Raw genomic sequence first — 27,796 nt, forward strand, 5'->3', positions numbered from 1 at the left:
CCTTGTGTATCTAGCATCACTTCTGTTTCACCATGTTCTCAAAATGATCGGGGATTTGAGAGGAAAGAGTTATAGACTATATTATGATGCAGATTAGCAAAACCACAAGAAGATGGGGTTCTGCTTCAAATAAAAACAGCCCTTTAGAAAAAACTAATTACACACATATCCTATTTTAGATACTGATATTTTTAAGTGATTAAGTGCTCCCTTCTTTGACATCACCCTTATTGTCACAAAACCTGAAGTCGTAATAGGCAAAACAGGTATCTGATGCATATAAGTAATAATATAAATATTTCTTATAGTTATTAATAAAAGATCTTAAAATAGCCTTTCTTGCTACAAACCACTTATACAGCTAACACACCACATGAATAAGAGTCATAGGAGTTTCACTGTAGTGTATTTGTCTTAGAGATATAAACAAAATATTTATAACTCCTCATACACAATGCAAGCATATTACTATAAATGGAGAATAACAACACTTTCTATCTCCTTTTTCAAAAATGTGTAAAATGGACGTTTTTATGCGTATGATGCTAATTGAGTTAAGACAAAAACTTCTAAATATATTTTACAAATAACTGTCAGTGATATGACTTCTCTCAGAATGAGAGGCTTTGTGTTTTTGATGACCTCAATGATAAAACATCAAATACCACTAAAGAAACAAGAATATTTTAATTTTACAGCATTTAAATAAAATTATAGCTATGAACATAGCTATGATGTGTGTAATCTGCGTAACCATATATACAGTAGCCCATTCTTGCACGTTTTTCACAGATACACAAGTTATAAACCATGTACTCATTGACTTTTTTCTTTTTCTCAGCACAGATGGCATTTCAAGAGGAATTTTTTTGTGCCACAGCTAACACAAGCCACAAAGAAATTACTCTTATTGAATATTGCCTGCTGTTGAGGAGTGTTTTGAAATTACACTCCATTTTTTAAGGGAACTGAAGAGCTGAGAACAAGCCGTGCATTCACATCAATGGCTAACACAGAGAGCAGCAGTGCTGACTGAATGCAGCTCTTCATGAACCAGCGCCTAACAGTCGCTGCAGATTAGAGACACATTTTTCCTCTGTGCCACTTTTGAGGAATTCATTGAAATTTGCTTCGTAATGAGATCACTGTCTGTTGGCAACTGCCATCACACAGATAAAATTACATAGCCTTTGGTACTGGCTACCAGTGGAAGAAGATTTCTAAGAGTTGTAGGTATACTTCAACAGATGAAGACACATCTTCAAAGCAGTGCTTTGAATACAGGATTTCCTAGAGAAATGGGAAAGTTATTTATACATATATATATATATATATTTATACAAATATATATATACATATATATTTGCACAAGCAAAGCCTTCATCTGAAAATAATAATTACCTTAAAATAATACTGACTCCAATGTCAGGCTGTAGAACAACTTCGCTTTACCACACTTAATTATACCATCAAATTTTCACACATTATGTTTTTCACTGGGTAGCAAGTGAATGGAAAAAAATAGAAACTAACACTGGCCAAAAATCTAGATGGCCAAAGTCATCAGCTGGTGTTAAAGTTCCCTCTTCTAACATTAATAATATGGAAACCTGGGAACAATGAACTCAGAAATGATGACCAAGTGCTACAAAAGGTCCCACCAAAGAGAGAGCCACTCTTGGAAGAGAAGTAAGCTTCAGCTGTATCCTTATTAGGTCTATCCCTGTTAAATCACATCCTGCTCTCACAGAATCAATTATGGTAAACCAGGCTCAAAACCCACAATCACACATAGTTGCCATTATGCCCTATTGTGTGAGAATCATTATCAAATACGAAACATTACAAGTAAGGAACATGCAAGAGCATGTTTCTTTATTCAGGAGATTAATATTCCTTCTGCTTTAAACATTACTGGAAAAAAGACCTCAAGAGAAATGGTAACTAATCCAAGATCTCTGCTTTAACTAGAAAATTATGCTGGTAAAATCCTGCTGGATAGGCCATCCAGCACATCCAAGACAAGTGATGAAAAGAAATTGTACTGGTCAGATAACTGGCTCCTCTATAAGCTGCAACTGTCTGAACATGATGGTCGTGGGGACATCAGTATGAAATATCTTGCAAGTATCAAATCTGCGCACAGCACAGCACAAAGGAGAGAAATAGGGGAACTGACAAAGGTCCACTAAAAAATAAAGATACATTATGCACAACTTCAGAGCAAATTTTTCTACAGCTGGGAATGCTACACCTCTTTTAATAAACAATCGTATTCAGCATATTGCTGTGGCACTCTGGCAGTGGGGACTTCTGAACAGTAATGCCTGAGTCCATACCACCAGCTAGGAAATACAAACTTATTTATAGCAAGCTTAACCCTCCCAGTGGTCAGCCATGCCTAAAATGGGACAGCCCTACTCTGCTCCCTAGCATGTTTGAGACTTGAGGCATGTCACCACTTGAAAGGTGAGTTTCCAGCAGTTTGCAAGCTGTCAGGAATGCTGTCATCTCTCTCAACATCATGAGAAGCTGATTCAGCTATCATGGCCACAAACACTATGCACACCTAGGCAACTAACCTGAAGATGGCCTTCCAGATGTGCAAGGTGGCTTCTGGAGCTGTGGTTTGGCTCTGCGGAAACTAAGTGCAAAGTTTTTATTAGCAATTTAATCTACCATTTTCAAAGAAGTTTCTGCTGCCCTGCTTTTGCATTATGCAGGCAAATGAAAGGCATCCAGAGCTCAAAAGATATCTACAGTCCTTCTAGAATGCAAAGGAAATGTAGCACCAGAAAACAGCATCAAGAAATACATAGGTTTATACTTCAAAATATGCTCACAGACCCTTTCTCTGATTGCTCTTTGGATAAGACTTTTTTCTGTCATCAGCTTGATCCTAGAAGGCACCATACCAATTTGTAGCAGACCATGACTAGCAGTTTACTACCATCAATATTAAATATAATCAAGCTTTACTGACTGGTTTTGTAAAATTCAATCAAGCTGCACACATATTTAACTCAACAATTGTAGTAAACAAAGCAACAATTTACTACTTCAATACTTCACTGGTGTATATGTTTGGAGAAGCTGCTTTTAAATGCATGGTATTGCCAACTATCAGATTTTTTTACTGAAGCTCTGAAATACGGGAATGACGCGGGGAATAGTTTTAGTTATAAAAACAACTGTTATCAAAGTTTCTAAGTAGCATGAATACAGAAAATGAAACTTAAGAAACAGGAGCACCTAACCTACAGGATTGTGAAAAAATAGGAGAAAGTATCACACCTCCATGAAAAGCTATTGGGCTAGCAGGGAAATTTAGAGTGCTCGGAAGCTCACAGTAGCTCCAAAGAACAGCCTGATTTCTTGGCCTTTTGTTTTCACTCAATTAAGCTGAAAATCCACAGCAGCCAACAAATAGTTGATGCCCTCTGAGGCTGCCCCATCAATCCCCTCAGCAAGAATTGTGAGAGATACAGGAAAGAAGCTCCCCCAAGAAAACTGAGGACTAGTCTAAAACAGATGAAGAAAAATAATAGAAGACAATCTCTGAATAAACACCACCTCTGGATAAACAGAAAAGCACAACTTGATCAGCAGGTTCTTCCCTCTACAAGCAGATTGGGAAGTCCTTCCGGTGAGGTTATCATAGTTAAGCAGATACTGCTTTTGATCTTTAAGTCAGGCTCCTGGAGAGTTTTGGCTATGAAAATATGCAAATGTTTCCATTGGAATGCATGGTGCATAATCAATCATGCCCAGCAGGCCTTAGAGATCAACAACACACTCTAATCAGAAGGCTGCCCAGAGCTATGTTTCTGGAGAGGCCAGGCAAGAAAATCATTTAGGCATGAAAATACATCACCATCTGTACTATTTCTTTATAATGATGGTCAGGAAACATGGCTGAAATTCATTTTGCCACAGCTTTCTGTAGCTATTCTACAAAGACCTAAAGAGACAATGTTGGAGAGAATTCCTAGAGATATTTAATTATTTTATTACAATTATTTAATATATTTTTCCATTAAATTATAAACTAATTAGTAGATAAAAGATAGGTACAGGAATAAAAATTAATTTCACAGTAACAGAACAGCTTTTTTAATATAAAAGCATCAGAAGATAGCAAAATCCAATATATTATTGTCATGGTAAATGTCACTGCTTAACAGCAGTGAAACCTAAGAGCACAGCAGCTAGGGTTTATTGCACAATAACTATTTTAACACTATAAGGAAGTGTTTAAGCAGCTGATGTTTAGCTGTGGCTTGTCCTTTAGCAGCACAAACTATGTAGAAAAGATAGGCAGTTAGAAAAATTATCTTTTGTTCTTTTCTTCAGAGACAACAGAGTACAGGAGGGCTGGGGAAAACGAGGATGATGTATCAAGAGGATAAGACAAATTTCACAATATTTTGAGGTCATCTATCAGAAGACTAACAAAAGAAAATATGTTGATTTATTCAAATGCACCTACCTATCAGAGGGGTAGAAGTGACGCATGCCTAGTACCTTCTAGAACACCTGAAAGGACCTCCTCGGACACTACTGCATTAAAGTTCTGAAGGGCTTCCAGCTACCATTGGTCAAAAGTCAAAAAAGGCCTTTAACATCACCACCATTTTCAGACATTTATTCTCACATTTTACTCAAAAAAAAAAAAACCAAAAACTTCATCCCCTGCTCTCCACCACCCACCCTTCTGTCCTCATTCTTCCAAGAGGTAGAAGCCATTCCCTATGTACGTGGCCTGCACTGGGTCTCTCCTCACATCCTCACACCTACTGTATCAGCAGTCCAGGTTCTTTCATGTCTTTATTATTGACAAGCTTTGGAACTATCTTTTGGTAAGTATCTGAAGAAAATACAAATAAGCAAGAAGGTCCTGTTAACTTCCACACCTCTGTCTACTAGGAACATCATCTCTGATTACATTTGACTTCTATAGACATAGCTGTCTGAAATACTGGCAAACCTGGGCTTGCTTCTGCCCACCAGACAAGGGGATTAGTCCCACAGTGATACCACTCTCTTTTTACAAAATGGCCTTTCACCACTCAGATCCATGTATCTGGCTGTGTTTGATTGCTGCTGCTTGAACTGGAGATCAACTGAAAGTGTATTTCTCTCTTCTACAGATAACATCTCAATTCTCAGAGATAACTGCAGTTCAAAGCCAGACCACTTTTTCCAAGACTGCAGTTCTTTATGCATCAAACTGACAATAAATTCAGTATTTAAAGGAAGAAATAAAGAATTCAAATTTCCTCATTATATCAAATAATTCATTTGCTCCAGCTGAACAGTTTCATTTATGCTTATCTGCATTTCAGAAGAAGGAACACAGTTTAGCTCAGATAATTTTTGTTCAAAATGACCAGCTGAAGAAATCTGAAAAGGGAAAGAATTAATGCTGTTAACTGTCATTTAATTTCTTGCATTCCAAAAATAAAAATCAGGATGAAAAAGTCATGATCTCCCCCTGTCTTAATCCAAAAGACACTTCTAGTACAGGACATAACATAGAGAGAAATGTCTGTAGTATTTTTCACAAGATTAAATCAAAATGTAAACAATGAACTTAAAAATTCTGCATCCAATGAAATATTTATTTTACTATAATTTCCATGCATCTGACTACCAGACACACAAAACACTAGGACTCAGTTAAGATATTTTAAAATTTCTAAAATTTCAGAGTCCATAAGCAATGATGAAAGCCCTGAAGCTGAATGCCTCCAAGAAATATTATGCTAGTGTTTTGCTGAACTGCTAGTTACTTTAGATACAGTGCCTCACAAAGATTTCCATTCTTATTCGATGAGATCCTTAAAACAACTAAGAAGGGATGGCCTTTGTTTCATTTTGTGGAAAAAGTGAAGTAAATTTATCCACCTCTTAATATCTCTTTTGCAAACACTTTTTCAGAGCTCCTTTGGACATACTCATATGCCTTTGGCTAATAATGATCCAAAGCTTTGACTTCAAAATCTTTTAAATATTGTAATGACTCAAAATCACTTAAATATTGCAATGGGTTCAGTTGGATACTGCAAAATGTAATCTTTCACTTCAGCATCTGAAGTGAAATGGGTTCCACTCAGTTCCACTAAGGTTTTAAAACAAAATAAATAACAAGCTTCACTTTCACTTATTACTATATATGCCCTCTTTACAAAATAAAAAATGTGGGGTTTATTTGTAAAGAGGGTATATGTAGCAATAAGAAATTAAGACCATATTAAATCCCTTATTTGTCCCTCCTAATTGCAAACATTATCTGATAAATTCAAGACGACCTTCCACAGCTGGGTATAACAAATCTGCAAAGGCAGGTGAATTTTCTCATCAGAAGAGAGGACAGTCGACCCAACAAGTCCTGCCAGGAGGCAAAGGAATGAGGAATTCACCTCTGAGGAACATGCAGCTCTCTCAGCACAGTCCTAGACAGAAGCTGAAAGGAGCCTAGAAAGAGGCAAGAAATGCATTGAGTCTTCTTAGAGAACATGACTTAGAGATGAAACTGTGCTGCCTAGGAGGAGAGGCTGGGTTCATTACAACATTCAATTATAACAGCAAATATTTAGGAAGGTCTCCAAGCAAAGGTTTAAGTGTTCTTCCTGTCAGCTGCAGACAAATGGTCCAATAATTCACCTCAGCTTCAAAGTAAAAGTTGAACTTGACTGGAAATATGTATCAAGAATGACAAAAATATTTATTACGCTACTGAACATAAATTCCAGGTTTCTTTCCTGATTCATTCTTTAATTCTGCTAATGCTGGAGCTCAACCTGCATGTCTGAAAACACACAACAACATAAAGTAATTTTTATGCTCCTAATAAAATACATGCAGATGGAAAGAGCAACTTTAGATGACACCTTTGTAAATGAACTTATTTACTATCATCTTCAGTATCCTGTCCTCACAACTAGTGTCATAATTAGCCTTAAGAAGGCAATAAAGATGTTTATTCATCCTCTTTTCCAGCTCATTGGGGAAAAAATATCCATCCCTCCAAGGAAGGAGGATCCTGGAGCTATAGAAAATGGGGGCTCGACTACTTCTTCAGGTAGATTATCTGCATGAAGTCACACAAAAATGCCCTTAAACCCTGTACCTTAGCGGCCTGAGTTGTTAAATGGAAATGCTAACATATGGTTTGAGCAGAAGGTTAGACTAGGTGACTTCCTGAGTTCCCTCCTGACCTATATGTTCTTGTGATCCTATTTGCTTTGAGACACACAGGATGAATGAGAAGGGCACTCAGACATTACAAGGTTGATTACTAGTGAAAATCTCATATAAGTATCCTAACATTTCAAGGTTGTTATATATAGCCTTTTAGTACATATATATGGGGGTAAAATCCTGTAAAAATGCTCATGGACTCAGTGCAAGTCACTTCTATGACAGCCAGAGAAAAACATCAAGTCATCTTGTTCTGGATGATATAGTAGAACCTGCTGGTAATGTTGGTTTTCAGAAAGCCAACAAACTGAAAAACTAAGCATCTGTTTTGACTACAATTTTTTTAAGTAGTATCATAAACTTGAAAGGCCTTTTACTGAATTACGTGCAAGTAAATTTACCAGGCAGATTAAGCAGAAATCTTTACAGACAGACTGATGCTAACACGAACAAGAAAAAGAAAAAGCACTTGTCATCTTGCAACACGGAATACCCAATGAGTATAAAGTGTCTGCAAGTATGACAGTAAAAAATTTGAAAAATAAATTGGTAGCAGGTAAGATGATTCTGTGACTAATTTAGAAGATTACTTCTCAGGGTGAAGCTGAGTCAACAATCTCTTCCTCTTAAGACACATCCTCTTCTCCAAGTACCTCAGCTGCAGCACATTTTAAAAGCAAAAACAATGCAAAAGCAATAGCAAGCCCTACTGTGCAGATGCTCTCATTTTCTGCTACTAGTGTTTTAATTTCCTAGCAGATCCCTGAAATAGGAAAGTTGTGATTGACTTCGGACTGCCTGGGCACAAACTCTAGTCTTAGCAGTTCATAGTGCTGTTTACCAAACTTGCATCTAATGTCCATTAAAATCTAATGTCCCATTAAAAAAAGCGGCAGGGAAGAAAAAGGAATAAAGCTTAAAACAAAAAACAACCAAAAAATCAAACTCACCTTGCTGGAGGCACATCAATATTTGAAGAAACAACCTTGCGCTTCTGTTCCAGAAGACAAACAGAACGAGTATTTTCTTTTTCATACTCATGAGCTCTGTTAAGTTTTTTGGTCTCTGCTGTTTTTAAATCTTCCTCCTTTGTGGTGAACAGGAGAAACTGTTGGTCTGGCAGTTTTCGACTGATGTCACTTTTTACATCCTCCTGTTGAAATGCATGGAAGGTCATTTCACGCTTGATGTTAGCTGCCTGAAAAATTGAAAGCAATTATTAAATTTTCCTTTAATTCACCTAAAATGGGAAACAACCCACTACCCACAGGCATTTGCTTCTAATTAATTATTTGAATTAGTGAATACCATTTCTTTGTCCTTCATAAATTCTGAAACTGCCATTAATTTCTCAAAAATGTTGAAGACCAGCCAGGAAAATAAGCAATTTTTGTCCATTTGATAAAGTTATCAACCTCTTTATGTTAATTCAAAAAGGTATTTGAATTAGAATGTCAGAAACCAGATTATAAACAACATATCTTTAATGCACACACATCTGTGCCGCACAGCTATGCAAAAGAAATCCTAGCTGCCTTCCTCCTAAATTTTCAGGGAAAAAAGTCAGAATTTTTCCAGATTAAACATAACCAAAAAACTAAAGGACTTCCTACAGCCACATGCTGGATTCTTTAAAAGCTGTATTTGTAAATGATGGTTGTTTCAGGAGCATAAAAATAATTTGCTACGATCCAACTCATCTGCCAGAAGGCAAAGGGGAGCAAGTGATGGCATCAGGATCTCTGCGAGGAGCCCATCCAGCAGTAGTGAGCAGGGACACACACCCAGGAGCAACTCCAGGTTGTCTCTGCCAGCACTTCCCATATCTTCTGGTCTGCCTCTTCTCACAAGCAAAGACTTCCCAAGCAAACAGGTGCCTTAACAAAGACACTGCCACTCTGGAATACAATGTGCTGATGTTTATTAAGCAAACTATTGCAAGGTTGGAGGGAAGACCCCAAAAACTCATCAGAACCAAGCCACTCCACCTTCCCAGCAAGCAAAACAAAGCACAGGACCTAGATTTTCTTGTGAAATCCATTCCCTGGGCAGCTACTCTTCCCTGGCCAGCTACAGTTTCACAGGGGCAGACCTTTCTGTGAGGTGACCCCTTCAACAACCCAAACCGCCAAGCAAAATACAGCCCAACAAAGTGGCAGCTTCTCCTGCCTTGAGCAGAGGTACTTCCACACCACATGCACTTGCTCAGAGAACTCCAGGTGCCTTCTTGAGCTGGCAAACTAGATTTTAAAATACTTGTAAATTATTGCTGATCTTACATTGGAGATATCCAAGCTGTATTGTCCTCAGATAGTAACAGCACCAATAAACTGAAATTCCTACGTCAACTCCTCCAACTTATTCCTCCTTTTCATCATTCAAAAAAATTTATCTATATATTGATTATATATAAATATATTATACATAAATATATTTATGTAGTAAAATATATTCCTCTCTCCACAGATCTCTGTTTGTAAATGTCAAACTTTGGCAGTTACAAAAATGGTGCAAGCAATTTTAAGTTCACAGGAAATATACTTGCCACAGTAATTTTGCTGTATTCTGTAAGGTGTATTGCATCATTAATGCATATTTAGGACTGATGATTTAATTGTTTCTAGTGCTTCCACTGAGGGGCTTTTAGCAGTTGCTTCAAGAACAAAACAAGAGCTACTATTCTATGAACGTAAACAGTAGAAAGAATTAGACACTTTACACTTCTTCACACACAAACAGATGACACATTACCAAGAAAATCTGCCTGGAAGACAAAACAGTCAGCATGTGATCATACAGAATTAGGAGAAGACATATAAACAACACAAATTGAATTCTGATTTAATGATTTTTTTAAAAAAAAACTTCTTAGATTTACAATTAGCCTTTTTTTGAGTGCCTGAGAATCACTGAAATGCTGTTACCTTCAATTTTCATTACAACTGATTTATAAGTAATGCACTGAAGTAACAAGAAAGCCTGAAAATACCCAAGTTCCAATATCCAGCCCCTAGAAATTATGTAACATCAAATAAGGGTTTACATAAGATTTGATTTCCATCCCCTCCACTGCTGCATGGTCTTCCCTTGCATGACCACACCTCCCTTCCTCCCTGCCCAGGATTTCCAGCTAAGCCGCTGCAGAGGGGGGTTCTGTGCAGGGCAGGAGCAGCTCCACACTCTGCACATGGCAGGGGTGCTGATGTGCACAAGTACCGGGCAGCACCAGCAGCTGCCTCCTTACCCTCTACAACCCTTAGTGTGGAAAACGCTGAGAGCACAGGAGAGGGACAGCCTCCCTCATTCCCTACTCTCCAATGCCAGACTGAACTCAGTTTTCATCATGATGGTTTTAAATAATCTTTTAATGGACTAAGTGCATGACTGTACCAAAGGAAAAAAGGTATTTTTGTCTTCTATTTATGAAATTGTAGGATTTTACTCAGTTTCAGCAAATGTAATGTGCCATACATTGCTGAGTTTTCTTTACAGACCTAAGTAGTGACAACAGAAGGTTGCAAGCTCAACTACAGCTGTAATATAAAGCCAAAACCAAAAATAGCCGCATACTTTTACTGTGATACCAGATAATCTATTCTTACACATCAAATTTATCCACATCCAGTTCAAACACAGTTCATACGTCAATATGCCGCAATTAATTGTCAGCCCCATGCAGGCAAATGGAAGTGCAGAAAGACAAAAATCATAGAGCAAACGCTCAGGTGACAGAAGCTGCTCAGGTTCTTCAGCCAATGGCCAGAAAAAGCAGAAGACCAAAACCAACGCTTAGACTAATTCTCTTCCTCATCTTCAGTTTTCAACAGATATAATACCAACTTCTTTCTAAACTTTCCCTTGAGAGTGACTACATGTAAAGAATTTTTTCTGCTTTAGAAGCAGGTGGTCATGAGAGAAAGCCAAGAGTTTTCCTTGGTGGGCTTTCTCCAGTAGCTTTCTCCTACTCCACATGGAGTTTTTCTATTTTAATTTGTCCACGTCTCTGGAAGCCATTTCCCCTCACGACATCTGCCCTGTCTGGAAGTGGATGGTGTCTTTTGCTGGAAATCCAACCACCTACACAAGCAGCCATTGATGTGAGGAGTGCTGAGGGCCACAGTCATTTGAATGATCAGGTTCCTCACTTCCTGGCAAGCACTGATTAATGATCAGGATGCCTCTGATTTCAAGCTCTGCTTCACCAGCACTCATAGTTCAGAGATAACAAAGAAAATTTCCAACATATCTTTCCACTTAGTTAGCTGCTCTGCCATATATTGTCAGTAACTTTACCTTTTTTTTCATAGATCCTTAATATTCTTTTATCTACTTGAGTCTTGTGGTGGTCCTTCAAGTCCAGAATGTTTCAGCAAAAATTCTGTGGAAGATCTAGTCCAACTTGTCTAGGCCTGTCTCACAGACAGATAGAATGTAAGACTTTGACACCATTTTATTTCAGCTTATTTCCAATACTTCACATTTCTCCATCCTTTGCTGTTCTCAAATGGTTCAGCTTTTCTTGTCCTCCAAATTTGCCATCTTATTGCCTCCAGTATCAGCTCCTGGTAAAATTTCTGTCCTTTTCATGCACTTGATGAATTATCGCTCATACAAGCCATTGATAATGGGCTGTTTTTCTATGCAATTCACTGTGTATTTTCACCCTTAAGCCATTAGCAACCTTCAGCTTACTTTCAACAGAGCTCTTTACAACCTGGCCTCAGGCAACCAACATCACTTGGATGTTCAGTCACAGAAACAGGAGCTATAAACCACCTGTAAATTAAAAAAACTAGTTTTGTTTCTCTCTGGGATTACCGCTACTTGCCTTTGTCAATTTCCCTCCCATCACTATTGGGCAAGGGAGACTTTTAATACTGTGCTCCTTGGAAACAACCATACTACGCAAGCCTCCCCACTGGAGTGCAAGTATGGGGCAGTGCCAGAGCTGAGGTCTGATGTGGCGTTACTCCTTCAGTAATCATCCTGCAAAAACTAAAAACCATTTCTTACTTTGGTTTCTAAGTAAAAACTTTATTAAGAAAGCCTTTCAACTTCTGTTTCAAAGTTGTCAAGACTATAATATATATTTAGATCGAGGGTTTTACTTTTAAGTTAAGGGTTTTACTTTAAAGCTTGATTCATTATTATTAAATGACAAAGTTTAATAATCCATGTGACAGCTAAATGATTAGCATAGTTACTATTTTCAGCAGTATATTAATAATTTTTCATTGCAAAACCCATCTTAACTTGGCAATAGAAACTTTTATTGGTGGTATTTTGTCATAACCAAATTGCTGGTCCTGAACTCCATATCAAAACCATGTGTTGCAATGTAAGTCCTGTCCAAAATGATGAGCATACTTGACACTAACACAAACTGAGGAATTTAAAGAACTGCTTCACTATTCCTTACAAATTATGTGCAGGCTGCAATTTTTCAGTAGTTTAGGCCTTCACTTATGCACAGTCAATTTTTGCCCTACCCAACAGCACATCCTGATAAGACGCTGACATTGCAGTCAAACCTCAGTCTCCTCCAATTTCAGTTAAATTTCAGCTTGCATTTTATCCTGAACAGCAAAAAAATTATTGATCAAAAAGACAACTCAAGCGCTGAATTGCCTATTCAAAGAATCAGAGAAAACTAGAATAAATAGACTCATCACATTTATATGGAAACAGAGAGTTGGATTTGACAGATTATGTATGTCACTCCTTTAGTACAACCTGATCGGACTTCATCATCTTCCCTTGCTTATGGTACACTGCTGCTTAAAAACTGGAGTTATTTATTTACAAATAACCCAGTAGCATGTAACAGGCATTAAGATGTCTGTGTTTCTGATACAATAGAAGGCATTAAACTCCCAAGAATATTAGCATTATTTGCCTCTAGTGACCCAACTGTATGGAAATGTATCTACAAATGTGAAAACTGACTCCTTCCTATGTTCTTTCAAATTTCCTACTTTTTTTTTTTTTTTTTTTTTGGTGCACAACCTGTGGATCCAGGTGGGCACAGCAGGAATAGAAATGTAATTTTTAACAGGCTTTGTAATAGATGACACAGACAGATGGAAATAAACTATTGGAAGAATTGCTACACCACATACCATGCCTACTTTGCTGACAGTTTATAAACATCTCAAGGGCTGATTTCCACATGGCAGCTGCCCAGCTCAACAGAGCACTGCCTGTATCCATTTTTGAAAAAACTTTTTTTTCCCCTCAACCCATAAAGCTGTATTTCCTTTACCTCACTTACAGACCACTCTAACTGGACTCAACTCCAGTGCCACTTCATTCAAAAGCAACAAGATCCCTCACTAGCCAGACTAGGCTGTTTCCTAGAGTGGGAGAGGCATGGTTGAGGGGTGGTGGTAAGTCAGGGAGGGTGTAACATCCTAATTGAAAAACACGTATCAAAAAAACCCACCCCACCAGCAATCACCCAACTCACTGCTCCAATTCTGGCTATTTGCATTGTCAATAGATAAATAGTTTTAACAGTGAGTCCTAGGCCTATGCACAATATTAACACTACATAGCGATAACGAAGACACAGTTTTGGATGTGGATTTTTGATTTCCATCGGATTTACTATGTAATCAACTGATCTAATTCCATCAAAAAACTCTTTAGATTAAACACCAATTAAAAAAACACCAGATTAGACAGATTAGCTATGAGATGGTTTAGCACCAGCCAACCTTCTGTATAAGACTGCTGTTTTTCATAAACAGTTTTTTGATTCTGGCTTTCTGACCACCTCTTTCCGTTTTCTGAAATAGATGTAATCATCCTAAGTATTTGGGACTGCCAATAAAACTCCCAACTGGTAAGAAAACAAAAGTTCCAGGATTTTTTTTTTTTAATTAAACAAGGCTTTAGCAACATTTTTGATCCATTAAAAAACAAATAGGCAGCTCAATGGGGAAGTGAAAGAAGGAATCAATATATTTCAGCCTAGCATGTTAATGGGAAACAAGAATGAAATGTGTATATGTAACATGACATACATTTAAAATGTTCAGCCAAATAAGAGCTCAATAACAAGAGCTCAATAACTGCAAGGCCCTATTCAGGTCAGCCTGAACAGCCAGGCAATGCTCTAGGGATAGGGATAAGCCACTTTTCTCAACAAGAAAGAAACCAGGAATTAAGTTCACAACAAAACACAAAAAACAAAAATGAGAAACACCAAACCTGCTACCAAAATTAAATGCAAGTAAAAAATATTTAAATTAAATCCCTGGAAGGACAAAGATTTTGGTTCACTCATATTGCTTCATACAATATTTCCAGTTCAGATTCTCTAATAAAGGGGATTTTTTTTTTTTATGTTAAAAGGCTATAATTTTTGACATTCAAAAACAGTGTCCTCACTGGAAGGAAAGAATGCATCAAATTTCCATTTTGCCAGAAATCCCTATTCAAACTGCAACACAAAGAGATAAGACAGATTCTCGTAATGATGCTTGGAAATAATCTGCCCTGAATTTCAATGTATTATTACATTTTTGAGTATACTTTGCATTTAATTACTCGCTTCACTAGCAGTTGCTCATTACACATAAATCACATCAATCTAATCACTCTAAGCATTTATAAATTGTTGGTCTCTAACAATATAGAACATAATGCATTTTAAGGTCACTGTAAATGTTCTTTACAATATACAGTACACATTAATGTACAGTAATGCACTATTCATCTTCAACCAGGCTAGGACAAAATCCCTATCTTCATTTGACCAAACATAGAAAACCATCCAAAGAATGTATTTTCTACGTATTAAAACACAATTCTAAGCACGTTAAGTTGCCTGGATTCACAATACACTGTTATGCAGCAAGAACTGCAGTAAGCAAGAAGTTTCTACCCTCCCATCATCATTACGTGCATGTCAGCACTTACCTGGCTAAACATAACTCATCTACAAAACCCACATCTCCCAGCACCAGTTTAAGGTGTTTCTGAGTTCTAGAGAATCTACCCAGATGACAGAAACTTTCACTCCCACATTTGAAATCCAGCACCCAGACAGGTACTTGTTGTACCCCAAATAAAACTACCACCAACTTCTGACATCTGAACTACTGCACTAACTGGCACATGAAGCATAAATGTTATTAAAACTGGACAAAAAGGACTTACTAAAGACAGTAAGGAACACTGGGAATTCATGGTCCCTCCCATACACCATGTTCAGGTCTGAACAAAAATTATTCAGAGATATTTGTGCCTTTTTCTCTCCTCCACATTAACAAATGAATGAAAATGTGGAAGTATGGTAGCTTTCTTTCCCATCCCATATGCAGGCATAGTAAGTTCCTCACAGAAAAGTACATGGCATAACTTCTAACATTATCAGACACCAATCAGTAAGTTACCAAATTTTAATACTAATTACTGAAAGTGTGCCTCTTCAAAATTTGCTTGCAATGTTTAAGTCTTAAAGAAATAACTCTGTGTTCTGTGCCCTGGCTATGTTGTACACACAGGGGTGTGACCTGCAGTGACTACCCTGCAAACCCAACTACCTGGGTTCCAACTGGACATTGGCCCCCAGGCCAATCATCACTGGCAGGACCTCAGCAGAGCTATTCCAGCCCTGTTTTCCTTTTCTTAAATAAAACAAGTGACTAAGACACTGCCTCTAAACATCTAAAAATATTGACAGTACCTTGGAAAGTCTTAAACAGGAGGAAAGTGGAGGGTCATAGTTGCAAAAAACAGGTTCATTTTTTATTCAGGAATTCTGTTGCTTCAATCTTTGCCAAGCATGCTCACCACTGAATGCTTGGTACTCCACCATGCTAAAAGCAGGACTTGCAGGCCAGGAATGGGCAGTCATAATTACCTTCCCAATTGATGGTTGCACAGAAAGTGAATTTAAAATTAACTAAACCAATTATCACATTTTTTTTTTCTCACAAGGACCTACGTGCCTGGCCCTGCAAGTGGGAAGGAAGCAAGTGCCAGGCAGCAGGTTCACCTCACCTCTCCTGCGGCGAAAGCAGTGTAAGCAATGCCCAATGCCATCAGAGCAACCTGTGGCCACAAAGAGAACAGATGCAGGCCTGGAAATGTGTGCTTTGGGCTGGCCAAGGAGAAGAGAAAGAGAAAAGAGGTGGATACACTTGGGTCTTGCTGGTCATCTCTGGGGAAGCTAAAAACCCTGGAACTGGAGACAAAACCAATGTGGGAATTCTGTTCTTATTTCTGTTGCATTACTAGATGTACTTACAAGTTGCAAGTAGTGAACAACATCAAACCAGGTGTTCCCACTGCACTGACTTGAGTTCTGAAACCTCATGTCACGGTATATTTTTATGATATGCCTATGAATATCTATTTTCTATGAAATGGTGATTTTACTTGTAAGAGATGCAAAAAGGGTCCTAGAACCCAGTGGTAAAGTACCTACTGTCTTTGCTGCCCCTAATTTTGATTTTCTAGTTTAAAAAGTTGTATACAACAGCCCATCTAGCTTAATACAGCCTTGTATATGGACTGTCTTATTGATATATCAATATGGCATTTACTAGTTGAATTTTAACTATTTCAAGACTGTAACAAGTAAAAATGATCAAGCTGAATTTATAATTAATAAAATAGATTTTTTATTTCAGTCTAAGACAGCCACAATCAAAAGGACAGTGCCGAGCCCAGGATCTGTGCTGGGTGAGACGCAGGTCCAACCTCTGTGGCATCGGATCTCCTACGTTCACACCACACCAACTGTTCTGTTCGAGCAGTTCTTATACCGAGCAGTTCTTATTCTGTCTATTCTGCCTGAGGCAGGGTTTCTTTTCTTCTTTTCAAAGGTTCACATATTCATGTAGTTTCTTTTCTCTGCTTCCAGCTGAACAAAACCATGTCCAGAAGCGATGTATGCCCATCATCCAGTTACTTGAACTCGGCATTGAGATGTGTCTTCCTGATGGCTCTGGCTATCTCAATCTTAGATATTTATCGAGTATTCATCGCTTGGGTGTTCCTCGGATCACCTTGGAGAAGGACCCATCTCTGTGCAAGCCACATTCATTCGCTTGTAAATTAGGTCCTTCTCTCCGCTGCCAGCTGTGGTTTTGAAAAACCATGAAGCAATCTCCCCAACTCCAGCTTGTGTGCTTAAGAAACCTTGTATTTCTCACCAACATAACATATTTTATACATCTATCTCTTATAAGCACAAATTATCCAAAATAACATAATGAAGACCATTGCCGAAGATGTACAAGACACTCCACCTGTTTCTCTCTTCATCTGCTGGTGATCTGGGATCAGTAAGGATGGCAGCAGCTCAAAGAAGTACTACCACTTCTATAATCTTATTCAGGATCAAGTAAGCAAGAGCTCACAAAAATTAAACTATAGAGGCACTACAGAGGCACCACACTTAGCAGAAAGATTTGGAAATGCTGCCTCACTTGCTCCTCAGCAAAAAACCCCTTGATTGGGGGGTCACATCTGCATTTGAAAGCCCTCCTCCTCTTGACTGGAAAGAGTAGGATATTTTTAGTGAAAAGAAAACCAGATTGGCTTTATTTTCAAGATCTCTTACAATTAATATAGAGAGATGTGAGATTTCTGAGGTCAAAAGTTATTGTCTGACTTTAAAAGCAGCCAGCTCAGAGGAGATACTGCAGATCTTAGATCACTTAAGAGAGTATGGAAATGTAATCCATTTGACTTTACATCCTAGAACTTTGCTCTTTTAAATGATGGCATTTAAGTGAAATTAAACCAAGGCAGTTCACAGATGTATGCAACTGTTTTAACTTCTGAATGAAATAGGTGCTGTGAATGAAAGGCCAGTGCTGATCCCTGATGCTGAAAGCCTGGAGGAGATATTGCAAGACAAAACTAAAGCACAAATCCTTATCTCTAACAGATCTTGAGGCTGGAAGTAGAAAGCACTATCCCTCAGCAGAGGAGAACAAGCAAGAAGCACTGCCTCCAGCAGAAGATTCTCTCAAATCAGAGTTGAGCTCGAGATAAACACATGTAGCAGTTTTTCTGTTCAGATTAGGAGAGGCGCCAAAAAAGGGGTTTATTTTTGTGTCTGACTACACAATAAACAGTATCACACAGTTACAACTCATTACCCTTGAAAGCAAAGGAATAACATCAGTAAAAGGCAAATATGGCCACCTTCTCCAGCTGCTCCAGGAAACAGCCCTCTACCAAACCACTACTGGGATGCAATAGTATCTCATGGGAAAAAAGCCTTCACAAACTATTGGAGTTACCAATATGGGGAACGGGACGTGCCCTGGCTTGTCTGGCCCCTGCTGCTGAACCAAATGGCAGCAACTGTGGTGTTTCACCCCAGAGACACCTTTGGCTAGCTGGATGTTGCAGCTGGGAGCATGAGGACAAGTCCAGGCAAGCCGGAGCTCAGGTGGCAGTGGAATGGAGCTTCCATCGCAGAGGTTCCGCTCCTCAGGTTTCCCACTGCTGGAGAAGACTTTAAGGCTATGGTGAAGGAAAGGAGTCAGTTCTGATGGAGGGTTTAATCCAGAGCTTTATTCTGGCCCACAGGCCTCTGAGTGTAGCAGCAGCTCCAAGCAGAACTCTGATTCCTATCACTGCTCCATCAGAACTGCCCTGACCGCGTGGTTCCCCTCTCTTTTACCCAGGGGAGGGGACAGGGGAAGGGACAAGGAGCCACCAACCAGGTACGGGAGAGGAGGTCTCAGGGGACAAAGGACATCTGGATGGCCCAATGCTCCCGGGGGTGGAGGGCATCTTTTGAACCTGCCCAAACACTTGACACACTTTTGGAATGCCAGGAGTGACAGACAGTGCTGGCAGGGGTCAGGGTGGGGAAAGGAGGAGTGATTGACACAGCTGGAAGGACAACTACAGGAGAGAAACCCTGTTCTGGGGAAACCATGACATCACACTGCAACACCCCCTAGTTTCGCTTAAAATGAAAAGGATTGGGTTTGGGGGCCAGAATGCTCGCCAAACCATGGTTGGTGAGTTGGTTCCCCTCCTTCAGGAGGGTCCCTATCTTCAACTGAGGCTTCCAAGTCATCCACTGGAGCACAAGGGGCTTCCAAATGGTAGACTTCAAGGAGGGAAGATGAGCTTGAAATTAGCTTGTAAACCATGTGCTTGATCAGCCCAAAGCCAATGCTAACAACTACAATAACAATATCTAGAATAAACAGTACTAAAAACACAGTTTTCAGAATAGATCCCAACCAGCCCAAGAGTCCCCAGCCCTTCAACAGTCCACTCAGCCAGTCATCTGTTTCTCTCTTGATGTCGTTCACCATCATTTTCATGCTGTTGATCACAGCATGGATATTCTCTGCTTTCGATGACAGGTTGAGGCAGCAGAGACCTTCAAATTTTTCACAGCAATGGTTGTACAGGAGGAGCAGATAGTCTATGGCCGCCCTATTTTGAATGGTGGCTTGCCTGGTAATTTCCTCATCTGATAAGAGGTCACTTGGGGCAGTAGAAGTGAGGTTTGGCTGTTTTGCAACCCAACATTCCAATTGGCCTAATTCTCCCATGCTTTTAGCTGCCGAGATCCATGGCAGAAGGTCTCTAATTGCAGTGGCCTTAAATCTGGACCAGTGAACAACTTCCAAATTACAGTCTGGGTCTAATTGCCTTAGATCCCTTTTTGGATGGCAAATTTATGTGCATTGTTTTTTATCTGCCAATGCATTAGATTTGTTCAATTTGGGGTAAACAGGCTGAGCTTCCCAAAGGTGCATGGACTTCCGAGCAGACGAGGGGGGAACCTGCCCATGGCTCCATATGTTTGCTTTGGGATGAGGGACTATGCAGGAGATCGCTGGGGGAAAGATCGTGAGTAGGATGAGGAGCAGGTTAGGTCTCATGGTGACTTGAGACTGCACACAAACAGTGGGATCTAAACCGGTAAAAGGAAACCCAAGTCAGAAATATATTACAAACTATTCCAGATAGGAGGTGTAAATGGAATTTCTTCCAGGGAACATGTGCGGAGTCTCCTCCTCCAGGCACCATTAGCAACCTAGGGTGCTTCTGTAGACCTCCCTGAGACCTTGGGGACATAGGGCCTTACCATTTGGATGGAACCCACTTTAAACCAGAGGGGGGGACACTCAGGCATATCCATGTCCCCATGTAACCAGTTTGTAAAGTCCCACTGTCTTCCAAGTCTCAGGGTCCTTTACTAGACTGGAGGCTTTTCTTTCATGGACATCTGACTGCTCCCCCCAAAGTGGCATACAATGGGCAGATTCAGGTTGTCAAAAGAACAGTTCAGAAAATTAATTGTGAACAGTGCTCTGGACAACTGGATGTGGGGAGGTTCCATTTTCAGGACCTGATGTTGCTGGTCCAGGGCTCTTTTGATACCACGGTGAGTCCTTTCCACTACAGCTTGACCTGTAGGGGAGTAGGGGATGCCTTTTTTGTGCTCTGCTCCCCATTGCTGCAGGAAACTACTGAATTCCTTGGATTTGTAAGTGGGCCATTATCAGTTTTCAACTCCTTAGGGATGCCCATGAAAGAGAAAGCCTGTAGGAGGTACATTATGGCATCAGAGGATGATTTTCCTGTGTGGGCAGAGGCATAGACCGCTCCAGAAAAGGTATCTACACTGACATGAACATATTTCTGCCATCTGAATGATTGTATGTGTGTTACATAAATTGCCACAGTTCACAACTGTTCAACCCCCTCTGGTTTGCTCCTGCACTTATCGTAGGGAGTGCATGTTGTTGGCAATTGGGGCATGAGGCCACAATCACTCTCGCCTGTTCTTGAGTGATGGGAAACTGATGAACTAGGCCAGGTGTATTTTGGTGGAAAAGCTGGTGGCTGATTTTTACCTGTTCAAAAAACATTTGGGAGAGGGGTCATCTCTGCAGGCGCAGCAAGATCATCTGCCCTTCTGTTGCCTTCAGTGATAAAACCTGGCAGGTTGGTTGGTGCATCACATAAAATGGTTGCTCAAAACTTTACAAGTTTTGAGAGCAATTAGAAAAGTGCAATGATAGACACTTCTTGCAGTATTGCTTGATCTGCCCTGGATACTACTCCTGCCATGTAGGCAGAGTCTGTAATCAAATTGAATGGTTCTGAGAACTTCTCGAAGGCCCTAATAACTGCAGCCAACTCAGCAAGCTGAGGTGAACCTTCCACCTCAGCAATGTCTGTCTCCCACTGCTAAGTTTGAGGATGCTTCCAAGTCATAATGGACTTGTGGGATCTCCTGGACATGTCTGTAAACACGATCAGAGCCTTTTTTAAAGGTCTCTTACTTTGAACACTTCCCAATTTCAGGGTGAATTGAACTTCTTGTTTGAAAATTTTGTGGGCGGGCTGATGGATAGAAATTTGTCCTGAGTAGGAATCCAGAGCAAACTGCAATGCCTCATTTTCCTGAAGTAAATGTTCCAACATTGCCTTAGTAATTTGGCCTGATTTTAATCCGATTGGAATGTGAATGCACTCAAAGTCACATCCTGCCAGCTCCTTGTCTTAGCTCTCTGGATCAGTTCTGCTACCAGTTCTTGGGGCTTTGTCATTCTCTTGGGCCTTTGGTGACTGAAGAAGATCCACTCTATGATCAAGGGCTCTGGCCCTTTTTAGCTGTTTCCTTTGCGTTAGGTGTTTGTTTCTGCTCCCATCAGAAAATGATTTCATGGAGGTGTGGCAACTTACCTGAGAGGATAAATTTGAATGGCAGGTCAGGCCGACATTGGTTGGCCTGTCTTCTGGACATTGCTGTCTGAACTTTTTTTAGAGCTTTCTTTGCCTCTGGGGTAATAGCCCTAGGAGAACTCGGGTCCTCTCCCCCTTTCAATAAATTGAAAAGAGGGGCAAGATCTTCATTAGTCAGACCTAGCCAGGGCCTTACCCAATTTAAAGACCCACACAACTTGTGGACATCCGCAAGGGTCTCGATCTTCATTTTGATTTCAAATTTTGATTTCAAATTTTGAGGAACAATGATCCTCTTTCCAATTTCTAAGCCCAAGTACTTCCAAGGTGGCATCTTTTGAATTTTCTTTTCCTAGAGCTCGAACCCTGCAACAATCAATGCATCAATCGTTAGGTCAAGTGCATGGGTGAGTAAATCATCACTGGGGGCACACACAGGGATATCATCCATATAATGACAGGTGATGGCCTTTTCTGCGGCTGCACGCACCAGGAACAGTAAGACGAGACATACCACTGGCAGATCGATAGCAAGACTTTCAGGCCTTGAGGAAGAACTTTCCAATGGTACCTCTTCCTCAGGGCTCCCCTGTTGATAGTGGGGACCAGAATGCGAAACGTGGTGCATCGTCAGGGTGTACAGGAATTTGGAAGAAACAATCCTTTATATCAATGACAGCCAAATTCCAATTTTGGGGGAGCATTGCTGGGGATGGCATACCAGGTTGGAGAGAGCATTGTCCAAATCGAGGGGCCAAATGGACAATTGGCAAATCTACGTCTGTTTGTGTTAGATTATCCAGAGCGCTTGCTGGGGAGAGACCTAACGGCCCAATGGGGAGAAATGGGGTTTGTGAGCTGGGGAGACAGGGGACTGGGGAGAATTACACGCAGTCTGGCCAGAACTTTGTGGACAGTGGGACTTGGACACTTTAAGATGCTCAGGGAGCCAGCTTCCCTGGGCTTGAGCAGAATCTGCTCTCCGTAAAATACTGAGTTTTGGGGTAGAGGGTTCAGGACTGGGGTGGGGAGAAAAAGAAAGAGCAAAGGTACACTCCTTGTTATTTGGCTTTTCCTTCACTTCCCTTTGCTTAAGTAAAGCTGATCAAACTTGTAAACTCCAAACCACAAATTTGGCTGAAGTCGTGTCCCCAGACCTTCCCAATGTTACCAATTTATGATCCACCGTGTCCCAGAAGTGGGTATTTTGGACTTGCTCAGGAGAAACTTGCAGGAAGTGTAGAAAAAGCCACCTTATAAACTGTTTCAATTTTCCCTTAGAAAACAAGAACTTTCTACTAACTAAAAATCCTATAATCTGATAATACACTCCTTTCTGTGTCATGCTTAGCTTTGCCCCCATTTTAGATGTAAAAGGCACTGCAGGACCTCACACAACCAAAAACAAAACGAATTCGCTACCGATTTCCAAAAACCGCCGTTAAGAAATGAAAGCACCCAGATGTCAGCACTGCACAGTGCAGCAGCGTGTGCTGCCCTTAACACTGCAAGCAGCCTGTGGTCGAGCCGTGGATCAGCGCCATCCACGCGCAGCAAGAAAGACGGAGCCGTGGTTCTACCCTGCCGCCTGCCCCTTCCCACCACTCTCAGGAGCTGCTGCCCACGCCCTCCCACGCTGCGCTGCGAGAAAACCCCAAAGCTGCGCGGCTGCGAAGGGGAGGGGCCGGCAGAGCACCCCCCTCCCTCTGAGCCGGCGCCGCCACCTCTGCTGCCGCCGCGCGGGTTCTGAAAGCAGCAGCGCCACGCGGTCCGTGCCCGCACCTAAAGCACTCACTCCCCACTCCGCGGGGCTGCGCAGCCTTGCTGTGCTCTAATAAGAGCAAAAAAGAACAAGTCCTTCGTCAGGCACTGTTTTTGAGCTTCCCACCCCTCTATGGAGAGGGGACACTCACCTAAATCAGGGCCAGCCTGTCCTGGTCCAGTGGGATCTTCTCTTCACCTGAATAGGACTCCTCGGGGCAGGAGGAACTCCCCTTTTCTCCTCTCAGAAGGTCTGGCTCATCAAAAAGGAGCTGAACTTTCCCGAGGTGCAGGACATCCATGAGCCTTCTGTGATATAAATTCCCAAGTCTCTCCTGGAGAGCTCTGTCTTCAAAGCTCTGCCAGTGGATGCCAAGCTGCCATAAAGTCTCTCCATGGCCTTGTGATCTTCTGAGAGCCCCACGCTGGGTGCCAATATATCGGAGTTACCAATATTGGGAACAGACGTGCCCTGGCTTGTCTGGCCCCTGCTGCTGAACCAAATGGCAGCAACTGTGGTGTTTCACCCCAGAGACACCTTTGGCTAGCTGGATGTTGCAGCTGGGAGCATGAGGACAAGTCCAGGCAAGCCGGAGCTCAGGTGGCAGTGGAATGGAGCTTCCCTCACAGAGGTTCCGCTCCTCAGGTTTCCCGCTGCTGGAGAAGACTTTAAGGCTATGGTGAAGGAAAGGAGTCGGTTCTGATGGAGGGTTTAATCCAGAGCTTTATTCTGGCCCACAGGCCTCTGAGTGTAGCAGCAGCTCCAAGCAGAACTCTGAATCCTATCACTGCTCCATCAGAACTGCCCTGACCCCGTGGTTCCCCTCTCTTTTACCTGGGGGAGGGGACAGGGGAAGGGACAAGGAGCCACCAACCAGGTATGGGAGAGGAGGTCTCAGGGGACAAAGGACATCTGGATGGCCCAATGCTCCCGGGGGTAGAGGGCATCTTTTGAACCTGCCCAAACACTTGACACACTTCTGGAATGCCAAGAGTGACAGACAGTGCTGGCAGGGGTCAGGGTGGGGAAAGGAGGAGTGATTGACACATCTGGAAGGACAACTTCAGGGGAGAAACATGGAGTTCTCGGGAAACCATGAAATCACACCACAACAACAAAGAACCTGAAGGACCACCAGGCCCAAAGTAAAGCGCAGTCCAACTGCCACATGGCTTTTGTCTTCTAAAGGATGAAGGCTTGCTCCATTTCTAACCTTCTCTTTCCTCCATATGCCTGTCCTAGCTGTGATATCCTGTCTTTTCCTCTGTGCTATCAAGCTGCTTGGCAAGCCCTTCCTTGATCCACCATAACTAAAGGACACCACAGAGTCTACAGACACTGCTGCATGTGTTTTCCACTGTTTCAGTAACCCACAAAAGTACATAACAAATTCTGGCACAAGCACAAAACTGCCTGTGAGTAACTAGGAGCTGGAGGAAAGGAATACTTTATCCTTTTTGGAACTGATGAAACATAAACTCCAGTTTGTGGCACATCCAGTGCTGAGGCACAATGCGCTCTATGCTACCCATGTTGCTGCTCCAGCAGATGAACCTACCAGCATGGAGAAACTCCTGCAAGACCAAGCACTTCTCTCCTGCTATGAGAAAGTAGGGACAATTGTCTGAAACAGTGTTGGTCACACATGTTGAAGGAAAATATTACTGTAAATCCTTAGCAACCACCAATTCACCCTTATTTATTTCACTGCTTTTTCTGTATAGCTCTGTAAACCAGATGTGAACAGCTTTCCATGGCCTTATGGTTAACCACTGACCTAGACCTAAAGACAGCAAGGACTGCATCACAGTGCTGTCTTTAAAGTATTTTAAAGTAGAAAAATCAGATTTTTTCCCTCTGGAGGTACTCACATTTCTCATCACTGCATCATAGAAAGAAAATTGTTGAGAAATATGAGGTAAAAAGCATTTTGGATGCAGTGAGAGTTTTTATACTCCATTTAAAAGGGATATGCATATGCACATAAAATATCAGGCTGGCTCAAATGTTTATCTTGCCAGCTTTACAAAGTCCAGTTTATAGAAAGTGATTGTACAATTTACTCTCTATGTCAGTATGATGTAGGCATCAGCCACCTTATCCGCTGAAGCACAAAATAAAATTTAAGTAACCATCCAATCTTGACTGCTTGTTTTAACAGCACTGCCCATCTAAAGCTCAAATAATCTTTCTTCTGCCATGTAAAACAATACATGAAAGATGGTAAAACACTGTAATTTCACACATCAGATCTGATCACTGAGGCATTTTACTTTCCCTCTGATTCTGTGTTTAGTGATCATAACAATCTTTTACAATTATTAGGACCATTATGAAATGGTTTTAGTCTACTTGTATAGTAGACTAAAGTATACAAAGTATACTATATATACAAAGTATATATAAATCTACAAAGATTTATACTTATGTTCAATTAATTGGGCTGAAATCCCGAATCTGCTTAAAGTAGCAGGACTTTTCCAGTAACTTCAGCTGTGTCAGGATTTAATGGAAATTAGACTCTGTATGTTTTGAAAAACACAAGTAAAAAGATCTGTATTTTTATTCAAAGTTCAATCAACAGAAGTTGTTCAGTTTCCTGTCTTCATTAGTTTTGTTGTCAAACAACAAATACCACCCACACATGTACTTTTTAATACAATACGACAAATGTCACTGTAATAATCATTTGAGATTGGAAAGTTTGGCAAGGTGCCAGAGTAGTGAAAGTGATCCTATCACAGATTTTTCAGCAGCAGCAGTGGTAACATTAAATTCCTGTGTGCTCTGCTCAGCAACATGCTACAGTGAAAACCATGAACACAAGTTCATGAAATTAAAGCTGATTCCCAGAGGAGCTAATGAACATTCTTTTCATTCACCTTCTATTTCCTGTTCAATTTCTGAAAATAAACAAAAACACTTAAGAGTTTCTCTTTTGACCTATTGTCCTTCTGTAGTCTTTGGGTTGGCCTTAAGCTGCAGTATTAGTCAAGCTGCTCACTATTTTTAGAAATAAGCAATTCAATAAATCACTTGAAAGTATTATAAAGCCAATGTGGACTCATTCTGAGGGAATTAAAAAAAAAAAAAAAAAGCATCATTGCTCAATCCACACAGTATTTACAAAATCCACAGCAAGGACCAGCATGCTCCTGGCTGGCCAAGCAGCCAAACTCTCATCTTTGAGGCACTGATTTATCCCACAGTCTAGTAAGAGCTCTCCAGTGCTCTTGTAACACTGGAATTTCTAATCTAGCAGCTGGAAAAACAGAGTAGGACTTGAGGGTTCAAAGCTGATTTACAGGATTCTTAGACTTCTCTGTAACCTTGGGTCTGAAGAAAGCTTGGAAGAGCACAGGATCAGCAAAGGCACAGATGGTCTGTGCATCTGCACTTGTCACAGGACACATTACAAATGTTAATTACCAGCCCATGAAAAGCACTTTCTCGATACTTAGCTTTCAGTTGAAAAAAGAAGTCACTTCTATCTCCAAGGAAGAATCAGAGAACTACAGGCTGGCTGGTCATCCCCACCTTGATCCCTGGGAAGGGATCACAAGACAGGGAGGAGTGAGTGACACACCTGACAGTCATGCTGCCACCCAGAGAAACCTTGACAGGTTAAAGAAATGAGCCAACAAGTACCTCAAGAAACCCAACCAGGTGAAATGTGAAGTTCTGGACCTGGGGAGGGACAATCCCAAGCACTAGCTTGTCTGGAGGCCACCCAGTTGGAAAACAGCTTTGCAGAAAAGGCCCTGGGTTCCCAGTGGACACAAAGTTGACCATAAGCCAGCAGGGAGTCCTTGTGGCAAAAAGCTGAACCATGTCCTGCACTGCATTAGAGAAAGTATTGACAGTAGGGGGAGGGAGGTGATCCTGCCCCCTCTACTAAGGCACTGGAGAGGCCACACCTGGAATGACAGGTTCAGCTCTGGGATCCCAAATACAGGAAAGACATGGACATACCAAAGAAAGTGCAGCAAAAGGCCAACATGGAGAATGAGGCTTTGGAGAAACCTCATTACAGCCTTCCAGTACCTCCAAGGTACAAATGAGGGAGAGGGACTTTTTATATGGGCAGACAGAGACAGGACAAAGAGTGAGGATTTTAAAATGAAAAGAGGGCATGTTTAGAGT

General features: G+C 40.9%; 1 protein-coding gene across 2 annotated transcripts in view; it reads right to left on the reverse strand.

The window, feature by feature from the left end:
* The window catches only part of ZNF704 (zinc finger protein 704), a 105,813-nt gene that overhangs the window by 71,696 nt on the left and 6,321 nt on the right, over positions 1-27,796 (reverse strand). For both annotated transcript variants that reach the window (XM_030266361.4, XM_030266360.4), the window contains exon 2: positions 8,154-8,401. In XM_030266361.4, the coding sequence (XP_030122221.1) occupies positions 8,154-8,401 (248 nt within the window). The remainder of the gene's footprint in view (positions 1-8,153; positions 8,402-27,796) is intronic.

Source organism: Taeniopygia guttata, chromosome 2 (assembly GCF_048771995.1).
Source record: "Taeniopygia guttata chromosome 2, bTaeGut7.mat, whole genome shotgun sequence".
Lineage (NCBI taxonomy): Eukaryota > Metazoa > Chordata > Aves > Passeriformes > Estrildidae > Taeniopygia > Taeniopygia guttata.